General features: G+C 51.8%; 1 protein-coding gene across 1 annotated transcript; it reads right to left on the bottom strand.

Moving 5' to 3' along the window:
• Positions 1 to 650: 650 nt before the first annotated feature.
• Positions 651 to 6,445, bottom strand: CF (complement factor properdin). Its single transcript, XM_011711457.3, has 9 exons — positions 6,237 to 6,445; positions 5,992 to 6,142; positions 4,574 to 4,749; positions 3,949 to 4,119; positions 3,619 to 3,810; positions 3,251 to 3,424; positions 2,808 to 2,999; positions 2,538 to 2,649; positions 651 to 878 (listed from the first exon to the last, which is right to left on the bottom strand). The coding sequence occupies exons 1-9, from the start codon at positions 6,310 to 6,312 to the stop codon at positions 713 to 715; spliced, it is 1,410 nt and encodes a 469-aa protein (XP_011709759.1). The 5' UTR covers positions 6,313 to 6,445; the 3' UTR covers positions 651 to 712.
• Between the last annotated feature and the right edge of the window lie 5,496 nt (positions 6,446 to 11,941).

The following is an 11,941-nucleotide window of genomic DNA, read 5'->3' as shown; positions in this document are numbered from 1 at the left end:
TTGGGGGCTCCTGCGGGCAGACACTGACTCTTAACTTCTTTGCCTCCGCCTCAGCTCAGAGTGCAACACAGGCACTTCCTCGGCCCGCCCCCCGCCTCGCCGAGCTATTTGTCGCTGGTAATTGCGGCATTGGAGCTAGGCTGTCGGGAGTGGGTGGGTGCAGGTGCTCGGGCGGCAGAGTGCCAGCCTCGGCCACGCCTCTGCCGTTCATCCTCCACAGACGCGGAGTCGGAGTCGGCCAGCAGAGGCTCCTCTGAGGCTCCAGCTGGTGGGAATCTAGGGAGGTCCAGGAGGCGGGGAGACAACGAACAAGCACGCCGGCCAATCAAGAAGTGCCTGCCAAGACAAGTAGCCAATCAGGGAATTCGTAACGCGGAGCTCTGCAGAGGAACGTGCCGGGCGGCCCTGGAGCACTAAGGGGGGCTGCGCAGGGCCCAGACACTGGGGTAATGGCAGCGGCGGGGAGAGGCTGGGGCTGCACACTCGCTTTCACTCCTGCCAACCTGCGACCACAGTGGAAGATACTGTTGTCCGCAACAGACTGCTGTGTCTTGGCCCGTGCTGTGCCCTTTGCCCTGTGGGATGCTATCACCCTACTTTTGGGGAAGGGGATGGGTTGTTTTTCCTCCTTTAAGGAATCGTAGACGAGCTCTTAGAGGTTAGTTTATTGAGGTTTGGAAGGTCAGGGTGCTCAGAGTGGAGGAGAGAGGTGTTAGAGTTTCTCTTCCTCAGGGTCTTTGCAAGCAGGCACGTGTAGACATGGTCGTTTCTCCTCCACCACCAGCTTCTGCCCCTGTAGCTCCTCACACCGTGGCAGCGGCCTCCCCCAGAAGGTCACGTTCTTCTCGCCCTGACCTTCGACCATGGAAACGGTGGGCCTGAGGCATTAGGGGTGGGAAGGAACGGAAGGGAGAAGCTCAGGGAAGGCAAGAATGCATTCAAATCTTATTGAGCGCCTGCTATGTGCCAAATGCTACCTTTTATTTGTTTTATCTGTTTTCTTTTTTTTGAGACAGGGTCTCATTCTGTTGCCCAGGCTGTGCAGTGGCACAGTCATAGCTCACTGCAGCCTCAATCTCCTGGGCTCAAGTGATGCTTTTGCCTCAGCCTCCCAAAGTGTCGCTGGGATTACAGGCGTGAGCCACTGTGCCTGGCCTCCCAACATTACTTTTTAGCTATGGGATATTGGGCAATTTCTTTAGCTTCCCTGTGCCTCAGTTTCCCTCATCTGCAAATGAGAATGGTAGGAATAGTAATATTAATACTCACCTCACGGGGCCGAGTGAGGATAAATGAGTTAATTCAGGTAAAGTGCTCAGAGCAGTACCTTACACACAGCAAGTGCTCAATAAATGCTGGTGAATGTTACTTGTTGGCATGAGCTACTTTCTCTTACGTCCAAAATATATATCCTTTATATCTCTTTCCACTGCCTCTAGGAAAAAACCCAATGCCTTGTCCTGACATTCAAGGCCTTATCATTGGGCCCAAATCCCTGCCCCAAGCCAATCTCTCTCTGTCTTTCTCCTCCACTTTATTCAAGCTCAGTCCATGTCCAGAAAGGTCTTTACCTGGGTTGTTTCTCCCACTAGGCAAGCCCTCCATTCACTCCCATCCCAGTTTTCTCCATTGCTTCTTCCTCCGCTCAGTCTCTCACTCACTCAAGTCCTTTGTGCCTCCATTCAACACCTCTAATTCATCTTCAGGCCCCACTCTAACCCCCCCAGCTGGGAGATCTCTTCCCAGATGGCAGCCCTTCCACGAGCTGGGAATAGTCCACTTAATCTAGTAGCTTGATGTATGTGGAAGGAAGAAAAGGGATGACCGTTTTAACCCTCTGGCACCTGGATGTTAAATGGATGAACATTTAACACCTGGGCCCTTCTGGCACCTGGAAACACTTATGGCAGCTAATCACCTAGCTCCAAGTCTTTGTTCACAGTCTTGATGCCAGGAATGCCTTTCCCAACCCCTACCTTCCCTGGGAGGCCCAATCAGCTTCCTGGACCTAGGTTGAGGTGGCAGCCCCTGTTGCATGCACCAGCTGTTCCTCATATGCCTCCTGTCAGGGGCCTGCTCAGCTGGGTCCCTTGGAGGATCCACAGGATCTGGGCTGTGTGTATCTGCAACTGTTGCTGAAAAAGCCTTGGAGTGCCTTAGGGCAGTGAGATGCTGACAAAGTGGATGGAGGCATGAGTGACTGTGGGAGCCAGGCAGTGAATGGAGGCCTGAGTGGCGGCAGCTAAAAGCATGAGTAACTAAAGGTTGGAGTCAATGACACATGAAGGACTAAGTGAATGGGAGAGTGGATGAGTGACTGAATGAGTGACTGAGGGGCACAGAGGCTACAAATTCTCCCCCAAGAGCTTCTTTCTCATCTTCTTTCGTTTCTCCCCACTTCCTGCAGCTGGGAGGTGGCACTCGGCAAGGCAGATACCTTAGATTCAGCAGTGGAAGCCCTGGTTTCCAGGGGTAGCTGACTCTCCCGCCTGTAATATCATGACCCCCTCCCAGGCATACTTTGCCCTCTCACTCACGGGTACTTGGGGAGCAAGGGTGTGCAGAGGCGCTGGCGGGCACGGGTAGGATTAGGTCCACAGGGGGGCATGCACAGCCCCCAGGTACTCCACTCTGACCATGATCCTTTCACTGCAATGAGGGGTAGGGGTCACAGAGTCAGAACTGGAGGTCTTGGTGGGAAGGTGAGAGGGAGGCTGCAGAGACGTGAGGTGCAAAGCAGAGAGTTGGAAACCCCTTATTCTGCATGGGCCACCCCACCCTCAGAGCACAGTCTGGGGGACACTCACAGGGGCAGTGTTGGATGCTGTAGCAGTGCCGAATATCCTGTTGTTGCCCGGTACATCGATGTCCGTCAAACTTGCGGCCCTTGCAGGTCCTCCAGCGTGACTGCTGGCCCGGGATTTCTTCACAGCTGATGGACTTCATGTTCCGGCGGACACAGGTGCTCCACTGTCCCCACAAGTCCCACTCTCCATCCACTGCAGAGACAGGGCAAGAGGAGATTGGAACAAAGCAGGGAATCAGCAAGAGGTTCAGAGGAAGAAATGAGAGCGGTAGGAGGGAGTAGAGGTGATCAGATGTGCGAATGGGGGATCGGGGTGGAAACAAGGTATCAGGGCCAGGAAAGGAGGAATCAGAGACAGGAGCAAGGCCTCAGCAGCAGGAACTGGGCAGCAGAGAAGGGCATGGGGGGCTTAGGCATGCAAATCGTGAACTCTGAGATGCTGACCAGGGCAGGGCACGGCTGTGTTGCAGATGTGGGTCCGGGTGGCATCACCAGCACAGGAGGGGCCTCCATGCTGGGGCACAGGGCGATTGCACGTCCGTCGTTCTATGGTCTGGCCCAGGCCACAGGTCACAGGGCAGGGGCTCACAGGGCCCCAAGGTCCCCAGCCCCCAGCCACTGTTGGAGGAGGAAAGGGAGTGAGGAGAAAGGCCTCCTCAATCCTTTCACTCAGCTCCTAGACCCTTGAAGCAGACTGTCCCCAAATGAAGAGCTGCATGGTCACATGGTCTAGGAACTCTAGAAATGGCAGAGCATCTATGCCCTCAATCAAGAGCCCCGCCAACCACATCAGCGGCCTCATCCTGGTGTACCTGGGCAAGGCGGCAGGCCGGTGCACTTCCGATGCTCAGAGGCTGGCCCTGGGCAGGGCTTCCCAGGAGGCTTCTGGGAAGGCTCAGGTGCAGAACACGTGCGGCTTCGTGTCTCCTTAGGTTCGTGGGATCCACCGTGGCAGGATCCTGAGCAGGGGCTCCAGGGACCCCAGGCGGCCCAGGCCCCGTGTGCTGTGGTGGGGTGGGAGGTGGAGGGATGCAGGTGTGGTCATGCGTGCTAAAGTCCTCTCACCCTGGCAGTTCCCTGCTGTAACCCTGCAGACCCACGCTGGGTGCACCCATCAGCATCCTGTGGCTTCCCTCACTCACTGGGGCAGACCTGCTGGGTGTCACAGGCCTCTGATTCCTGTGCCTCTCCCGGGCAGTGGCCTCCACACTTGGGGGCAGGGTGATCACAGGCTCGTCTGCGGGTCCGCATCCCTTTGGAGCAGGTGACGGAGCAAGGCTCCCAGGGCCCCCAGTCAGACCAGCCGCCCATCTCTGTGGGAGAGAAGAGAGGGTAATGGGATGGAGGTGGGGTGTCATTCAGGGCTCTTTGCTTCCTCGAGTGCCCCACATGAGCTAATCCTGTCCTTATATCCTCTGCCACCACACTGGGCCCACCGTCCCCGCTCACTAGGCCTGCCGCAGAAGCCTTTATGTGGGTCCCTCTGCTTCCCCTCTCACCCCCACCATGCACAGTCTGTTCTCCTCCCAAGCCCAGTCAGATCACGTTCCTCCCTTGCCCACAGTCTGAATCACTGAGACGAAAAGCGAACGTCCTCTCCATGGCCCCCAGGCAACGGGCCCTCCTCACCTCTCTGACCTCACCTCCTGCCACTCTCCTCCTTAGGTCCTTACAAACACGGGATGGGCCCACTCTGAGGACCTCTGTACCGATCGTTCCCACCAGTGCTGGGTGACAGGGAGTGCCCGCCTTGTGCATCCTCCTCACCAGGACAGCACTGCTTGTCCTCACAGGCCTGGAGCTGCCACTCCAGGGTCCCAAGTGCCACCTTCTCAGAGCACTGCCCATTCCAGCCCACACAGCGCCGGTACCGCAGCTGGGAGCCCTCAGAGCATGTCACCGAACAGGGGGCCCATGTGGACCACAGGGACCATCGTGGGGACCTGTGGAGAAGAGCACACATATCCCATCCTGGCATGAGCTGACAAGGATGGCATGTGGGACTCCAGAGTGTGGGCAGGCACGAGGGGTTGCTAGGCAAGTGTGTGTGCGATGGATCGATAAGTCCCTACCTTTTAGGGATATTGGGATACTGAATGGGAAGCAGTGGACATACAGTAAGTGCTTGATAATGTCATTTACCTTCAAAATCAGGCATCTGGAGTTACCATTGGAAGGCTGGCAAGGCCAACACTAGGCCTGCAGTAAGCAAAGGTAAGGACTAGGAACCAAGGGCAGATGTCAGAAACCCACCAGGTCACCACACTACACAGTAGCAGATAAATAGAAAGTGCTTAATAAACCTGAGCCATCATCCCTATGGCCTCAGAGGCCTCCTCAGAAATACCCTAGATCTATCCCCAACCCACTGCGTAGCCCTAGGTATGCTGTTCATGCCAAATAGATGTGAACTGTTGACATGACTTGGGGCCCAGAACTGCCCTCAAAAATCCCCAAGCTCCCATTCCCATGGTGTATCTGGAATATATAGTAAGCAAGTAGAAAACAGGTCTGGCATACAGTAAGGGCTCAATCCATGCAAGCTGGAAATCATGATCAGGATACTAGAGCTACCCTCAGAAATCCTCAAGCTCATCTCCCAACCCTGCCATGCAGCTGGTATACAGGAAGTGCTCAATGAATGTGATCTGTCATCATAATTAGGGGCCTAGAGCTGCCCTCAGAATTCCCCAAACTCTCCTGCCCCCACAGTGTGTCGGCATACAGTAAGCACTCAATAAACATGAGCTGTCATCAAAATTAGGAAAATACCAAGCTGCACCCCCGCTGCAATGCTTCCAGTGTGCAGGAGGTGCTCAGTATGTGTGAGCGATATCAGTGGTTCTCAATCAGGGGTGATTTTGACCGCCAGGGGACATTTGGCAATGTCTGCTGACGTGTTTGGTTGTCACAGCTGGTGGGGAGAATTGCTACTGGCATCTAGTGGAAGGCTAGGGATGTTACAAAACATCCCACAATATGCAGGTAAGCAATCCCCTCCCCCAACCAAGAATTTCCAGCCCCAAATGTCAATAGTAACAAGGTTGAGAAACCCTGAGGTATGGTCACGATCAGGGCCTCAGGGCCACCCTTGGAAGTCCTAGAGAAAGAAAGTACCCAGTTTTGGGTGACCCCCGCAGACAGTCCTTCCCTCCCCGCATCCCCCGCCCGAAACGCCCCCTAACCTGCAAGGCTGACAGAGCCCGCCATTATGTTCCTGGTAGGCATAGGCAGTGTTGAGACAGCAGTCTTTCACGCTGACACCACCCCCCAGGAGGCCCTTGCACTTGCCGGAGGATTCTTCATACTGGGTGAAGCAGAGCACGGGGTCTGAGCCTGTAACAGGGCCAGGGGATGGGTGGGTGGGGCTCAGTCAGGGATGTGGTGGACCTGGACACCCCTGGGGCCAGCTGGGCCCTCACCCCCTCACCTGTGGCTGGCAGGGTGAGCAGCAGCAGCAGCGGCGGCAGCAGCAAGCAAGGGGCCTGCGCTCCCTCTGTGATCATGTTGAGTACTGCCCCCTGCACCTCTACCAGAGAGGAGATCACGCTTTATCTGGGTTGATCTGCTCCTGGAGTCAGCAGGGAAAGAGGAACCTAGAGGCAGGAGGAACTGGGAGGGCATCCTGCTTTGACCCCACCCTGTCCCCTCTGCCTCCTCTTCTACTCTCCCCTCCCCATTTCCTGTCTTACTCTTGGTCTTGTTTTGCTTGTTGCTGTATCCCCAGCACCTCATGCTCCTCCCAGCAACCTCTCAGTGTTCAATTGAAGCTCCTAGGACATAGAGCGTGCAGCAACTTCCTAGCCGCGTGACCTTGGGTGAGTCACTTAACATCCCTGAGCCTCAGTTTCCCTATGTGGAAAATGCATAATCTCTAATGTAATGACAGGGTCAACCTCGTGGGGGTGTTGAACCAGGGTGAAGTGAGTGTGCCATGCTCAGTGTGTCCCTGCTCATGGGGGTGGAGGAGGCATCGAGGCAATTGCTCCATCTTCCACCCTGCCTTAACCTCCAGCCTTAACCTCGGCCCTCGTTTCCTGAGAGGTTCCCTGTGGTCAGCTTGTGGTGGGGGTGGTCAGCACAAGGGAAGTGAGAAAGGGAAGTGGCAGGAGCCTGGGGAGGGATTCAGGAGAGGAATAGGGGCTATCCATTGCCCCATGGGCCCAGCTGGGGACACCACCAGGGTCTGGGGTGATTAGGAGGGAACAAGCGCGGCCATGTTCCATCAGAGAACCCTCGGGCAGATAACACCCCCCTTCTGGAGCCTGTTTCCCCTCTGTAAAATGTGCTCACAGACAGCACCTACAACATAGGTAGGGTGTGTCACAGAGATTGTGAGTTAAGCTTTTGTTTGTTTTTTCAAGATGGAGTCTCACTCTGTCGCCCAGGCTGGTGTGCAGTGTCATGATCTCGGCTCACTGCAACCTCTGCCTCCCAATTTCAACCAATTCTCCTGCCTCAGCCTCCTAAATAGCTGAGATTACAGGTGTGCACCACCATGTCCAGCTGATTTTTGTATTTTTAGTGGAGACAGGGTTTCACCATGTTGGCCAGGCTGGTCTCGAACTCCTGACCTCAGGTTATCCACCTGCCTCAGCCTCCCAAAGTGCTAGGATTACAGGCGTGAGTCACAGTGCCCGGTCAGGAGTTAAGCTTTTGGAAAGTCCTTAGAACAGTGCCTGGCATATAGTAGGTGCTCTGTGTTTGATAAATTTATTCAACATTTATTGAGCACCTACTGGATGCCAGATACGGTTCTCAGCATTAGAGCACAGAATAGGACAAAAATCCTGGCCCCCGAGAAGATGGATAATAAATGTTCCCCCTCCTCACAGAGGTCTTCCCCATACCCTTGTCTGGCATCCCTGTCACTCTCTAGCCCAGTAGCTTTCAAACTTTTTTTTTTTTTTTTTTTAAAGAGACAGAGTCTTGCTGTCACCTGGGCTGGAGTACAGTGGTCTGATCATGGCTCACTGCAGCCTCAAACACCTGGGCTCAATTGATTTTCCTACCTTAGTGTCCCCAAGTAGCGGGGACTACAGGCACACACCACTACATAACTAATGTTTTTATTTTCTGTATAGATGAGATCTCGTTGTGTTGCCCAGGCTGGTCTCAAATGCCTGGCTTCAAGATTTTCTCCCAACCCTCAGCCTCCCAAAGTGCTGGGATTACAGGCATGAGCCATCACACCAGCCCTTCTTTTTTTTTTTTTTTTTTTTATAAACCCTAATGAAACTCCAGGGCTTGCTTTAAAATTTTATTTTGCTTTTAATTAACAAAAAGAAGCGTAAGAAAGATAGGAGGGCAATGCCTAATTTCCTCTGCTCTCAGGGAGGCAGGGAGAGATACCATTCTGCAAATTCAAATGTAATAATTTGGTCAGCTGTTAAAACAGAAGTTCTTCAGGAACACTTGTTTTATGGGCAGTAAGGTATGTGTTAATATCTGTATCCATTACAGATGTACTCTGTTCTCTGATAACATAAGCCTATCCTTGAAAATGTGCTTTGAACAAAGGAGTCTTGTTAAGATTCTAAGACTTCAAGACAATCATTGCTGTGTTATCCTGTGAAAACAAACTCTCCAAGAAAGCTGAAATTGGCTGGGCGCGGTGGCTCATGCCTGTAATCCCAACACTTTGGGAGATCAAGGCAGGTGGATCACCTGATGTCAGGAGTTCGAGACCAGCCTGGCCAACATGGTAAAACCCCGTCTCTACTAAAAATACAAAAATTAGCCAGGTGTGGTGGCGGACGCCTGTAATCCCAGCTACTTGGGAGACTGAGGCAGGAGAATCACTTGAACTCGGGAGGCGGAGGCTGCAGTGAGCTGAGATTGTGCCACAGCACTCCAGCCTGGGCGACAGAGTGAGACTCTGTCTCAAAAAAAAAAAAAAAGAAAAAAAAAGAAAAGATATCTGAAATTCTGGCTGGCTGCTTTATTTAACCACCTGTTGCCCTGGTAATAATATTATCAATATTTCCTTTGTTTTTAAACTGTATAAATACTCATAGGATTCCCTGTGGAAGAGGACTGTCGGCACTCTATCTTCTCCCACACGTTTAGCAATAAAATGACTGCAGATTTCTTAAACAAGGAGTGAGAGTCTTGTCTTATTTAATTATTACATCCCTACCTGCTACTATGTATTTGCCTGCTTCTTGTTATTCTCACTCCCTAAATATCAGTTCCACAAGGGCAGGGATTTTTGTCTGGCTTGTTAACTGCTGGGTCTGCAGGACATTAGATAGGCACCAGCAAACAGTAGATGCTCAATAAACATCTGCTAAATGAATCAATCAATGAAATAAACAAAACTTTAGAGATTCTGGTAAGTGCCAGAAGGACAGTCTGACTTGGAGGTAAAAATGTGGGCATCCCATGGAGGGTAAGTTGTATTTCAAGTGCGAAGACCGGGATAAGATGACCTAGAGGGGATGCATGAGAAGAGAGAAAGGAGTCCTAGGGCTTTGCCCTGGGGAACCCCAGTATTTCAAGTTTTTGAGAAGTAGGAGAAGCCGGCCCAGGGGACTGAGCAGGAGGGGCCTGTGGAGGAAGAGAAAAAACAGAGGGTTTTTCTCCAGGGCCTGGAACATTTGACCTGTGGCCTCTCATACAGTCTCATTTGGTCTGTTATTTTCTCTCTTTTTTTTAAACCTATCTACACAGTTCTGTTTTTTTCTTTTCTTTTCTTTTTGAGACAAGGTCTGGTTCTGTTACCCAGGCTGGAGTGCAGTGGCATCATCGCAGACTGCAGCCTCAACCTCCTGGGCTCAAGCCATCCTCCCACCTCAGCCTCCCGAGTAGCTGGAACTACAGGCACACGCCACACCTGGCTAATTTTTAAAATTATTTGGAGAGACAGAGTTTTGCCACATTGTCCAGGCTGGTCTCGAACTCAAAGTCCTGGGCTCAAGCGATCCTCCCACCTCAGTGTCCTCAGTAGCTGGGACTACAGGTGTGCACCACTATACCTGGGTAATTTTTGTTTTTCGTTTTCGTTTTAGTAGCGGCAGCGTCCTGCTATGTTGCAGGTTGGTCTCAAACTCAAACTCCTAGCCTCAAGTGGTCCTCCCACGTCAGCCTCCCATGTAGCTGGGATTACAGGTGCACAATACTACGTTATGCTAATTTTTCTAAGTTTTAGTAGAGATGGGGTCTCACCATGTGGCCCAGGCTGGTCTCAAGCTCCTGGTCTCAAGTGATCCTCCCACCTCGGCCTCCCAAAGTGCTGGGATTACAAGCATGAGCCGCCGCACCCAGCCTGGATTTACAACCTCTACTATATTCTCTTAATCACACAACCTCTCAGACATTCTGTCACTCATACAGTCATTTTCTGTGTCATGGATTCCAGCCTTACTACAGTCTCCTTCTAACAGTTTCACACACACAATCATGTTTAACAGCCTGTCTCATTCAGTCAATATTGCCAATATTTTCTCTCACCAGTCAGTTCCTTACATATGCATGCACACTCACACAATCTCATGAAATGTTGAGCCACTCATTTGGCCTGTTACTTTCTCACATACACAAATAGTCACTGATTTATAGTCACCACTAACTAGTCTCTCATGAAGTTTCCCACACATGCACAAAAATCACCACCTCTCCTACCCCTTTCTCACTCAAGCCACTTTTTCACACACCCACGATCCCCGATTACAGCCTCTCCCACGAAGACATTCACACGCATACACAATCACACAGTATCTCAGACACCGCCGTCACCTAGTTTCACGTTTCTTCTCAGTCAGCTTCCAGCACCCTCAGTCCTTGATTTACAGCCTTTCATAAAGTCTCTTGCAAAGGGTTTTACCAATGGTATAATCAGTTTCTCAGCCACTGTCTGAGCCATCACTGTCCCTCAGTCAGCTTCTGATATACTCGGTCACTATTTCACAATCACCATTAGGCCCTTGATAAGTCACCTACAGTCACCCAGGCCGTGTCTCGGTCGTGCACACCGTCATTTTCTTCATATGGGAAGCTCAGCATGGACACACGTGCACAGCTTTACAAGTTTGTCACACACCGCCACGTGGTCACTCGCCGTGTCTCATTTGCTCAGCTCTTTTGCGTGGCCCCGGATTTATGGTTGCTTATAAACTCTTTCACAAACCCCCTGACGCTCTGACATCACTCAGTTGTCAAGTTCCTCTCCCACAGTTGCTGACTCCCAGTTACTGCTACTGCAAGTCTCTCATCAACAGTTCCTTGCCCCTTTCCCTCGCATGCCCAGTGACGCGGTCTCTCACACCATGTCAGTGGCTCCGTCCGGCTCACTGTCATTTTCTCTCCCACTTCCTCACAGTTCCTGAACCTGTGGGACAGAATGTGGCAGTAACGGTAAATCGATTTGCCACTAGTTTCAGGTGTACACACACACACACACACACACACACACACACACACACACACACACACACGGCCTGTCACACTCTCCCAGTCACAGCCATTCGTTTTGTTTCTCAGTCTTTGCTACAGTCTCTCACGCCTGCTTTCGTACACACAGTTGCACCTTCTTGTATCTTTGGTCTCAGTTGCTGGTTTGGTCTCATAGCCATTCTCTCTCGTACAATCAAGTTCGCACCCATACAGTCTTACAGCTTTAGCTGACACTACAGGCTCAAGTAGTTTTGTACATTGTCTATTTCTCAAACGTTGAGTCGCCTATAATGAGGTTTGTCACCTATACAATCTTTGCCACAATCCCTGACAACCTCTACTGTAGTTTCATGCCCACGTAGTCTCTCACATGCGGTTTGGGTCACTCAGTCTGTCTTGCTCACCATCAAACACTGATGGGGCTGCAGTCCCCACTCTCTTCTCGTAGATATTATTTTGTGCATACCATCACAGGTTCTTGTACAGTACCTTGACTACTCGTCCAGGCTCAGTTATTTTCTGAAACACGGCCGCGATTTCCCACATAGACACACCATCAAAAGTCTGTGGTCACAACTTCTGTACTCTCTCACACACAATCACAGCTTTCCACATCTCTGACACACACATGGTTACCAATATGCAGTCCCTACTACTGTTTCTCACACACGCCATCACACCATTTCTCTCACGATCAACCTCTGCCTCACACCTTCCACACAGTCATGCTTGTCACACTCA

The sequence above is a fragment of the Macaca nemestrina genome, chromosome X (assembly GCF_043159975.1).
Source record: "Macaca nemestrina isolate mMacNem1 chromosome X, mMacNem.hap1, whole genome shotgun sequence".
Lineage (NCBI taxonomy): Eukaryota > Metazoa > Chordata > Mammalia > Primates > Cercopithecidae > Macaca > Macaca nemestrina.
This window is presented reverse-complemented; position numbering and strand designations above follow the sequence as displayed.

Bases quoted from the DNA above. Each gene is read 5' to 3' on its own strand.
- CF (XM_011711457.3), bottom strand. From the start codon at position 6,312: ATGATCACAGAGGGAGCGCAGGCCCCTTGCTTGCTGCTGCCGCCGCTG. The intron at 3,425-3,618 runs GTACACCAGGAT...CTCCTCCAACAG, and splicing joins CGGCCTGCCGCCTTGCCCAG to TGGCTGGGGGCTGGGGACCT. The intron at 879-2,537 runs GTGAGTGAGAGG...CTAATGCCTCAG, and splicing joins CCCTTGCTCCCCAAGTACCC to GCCCACCGTTTCCATGGTCG.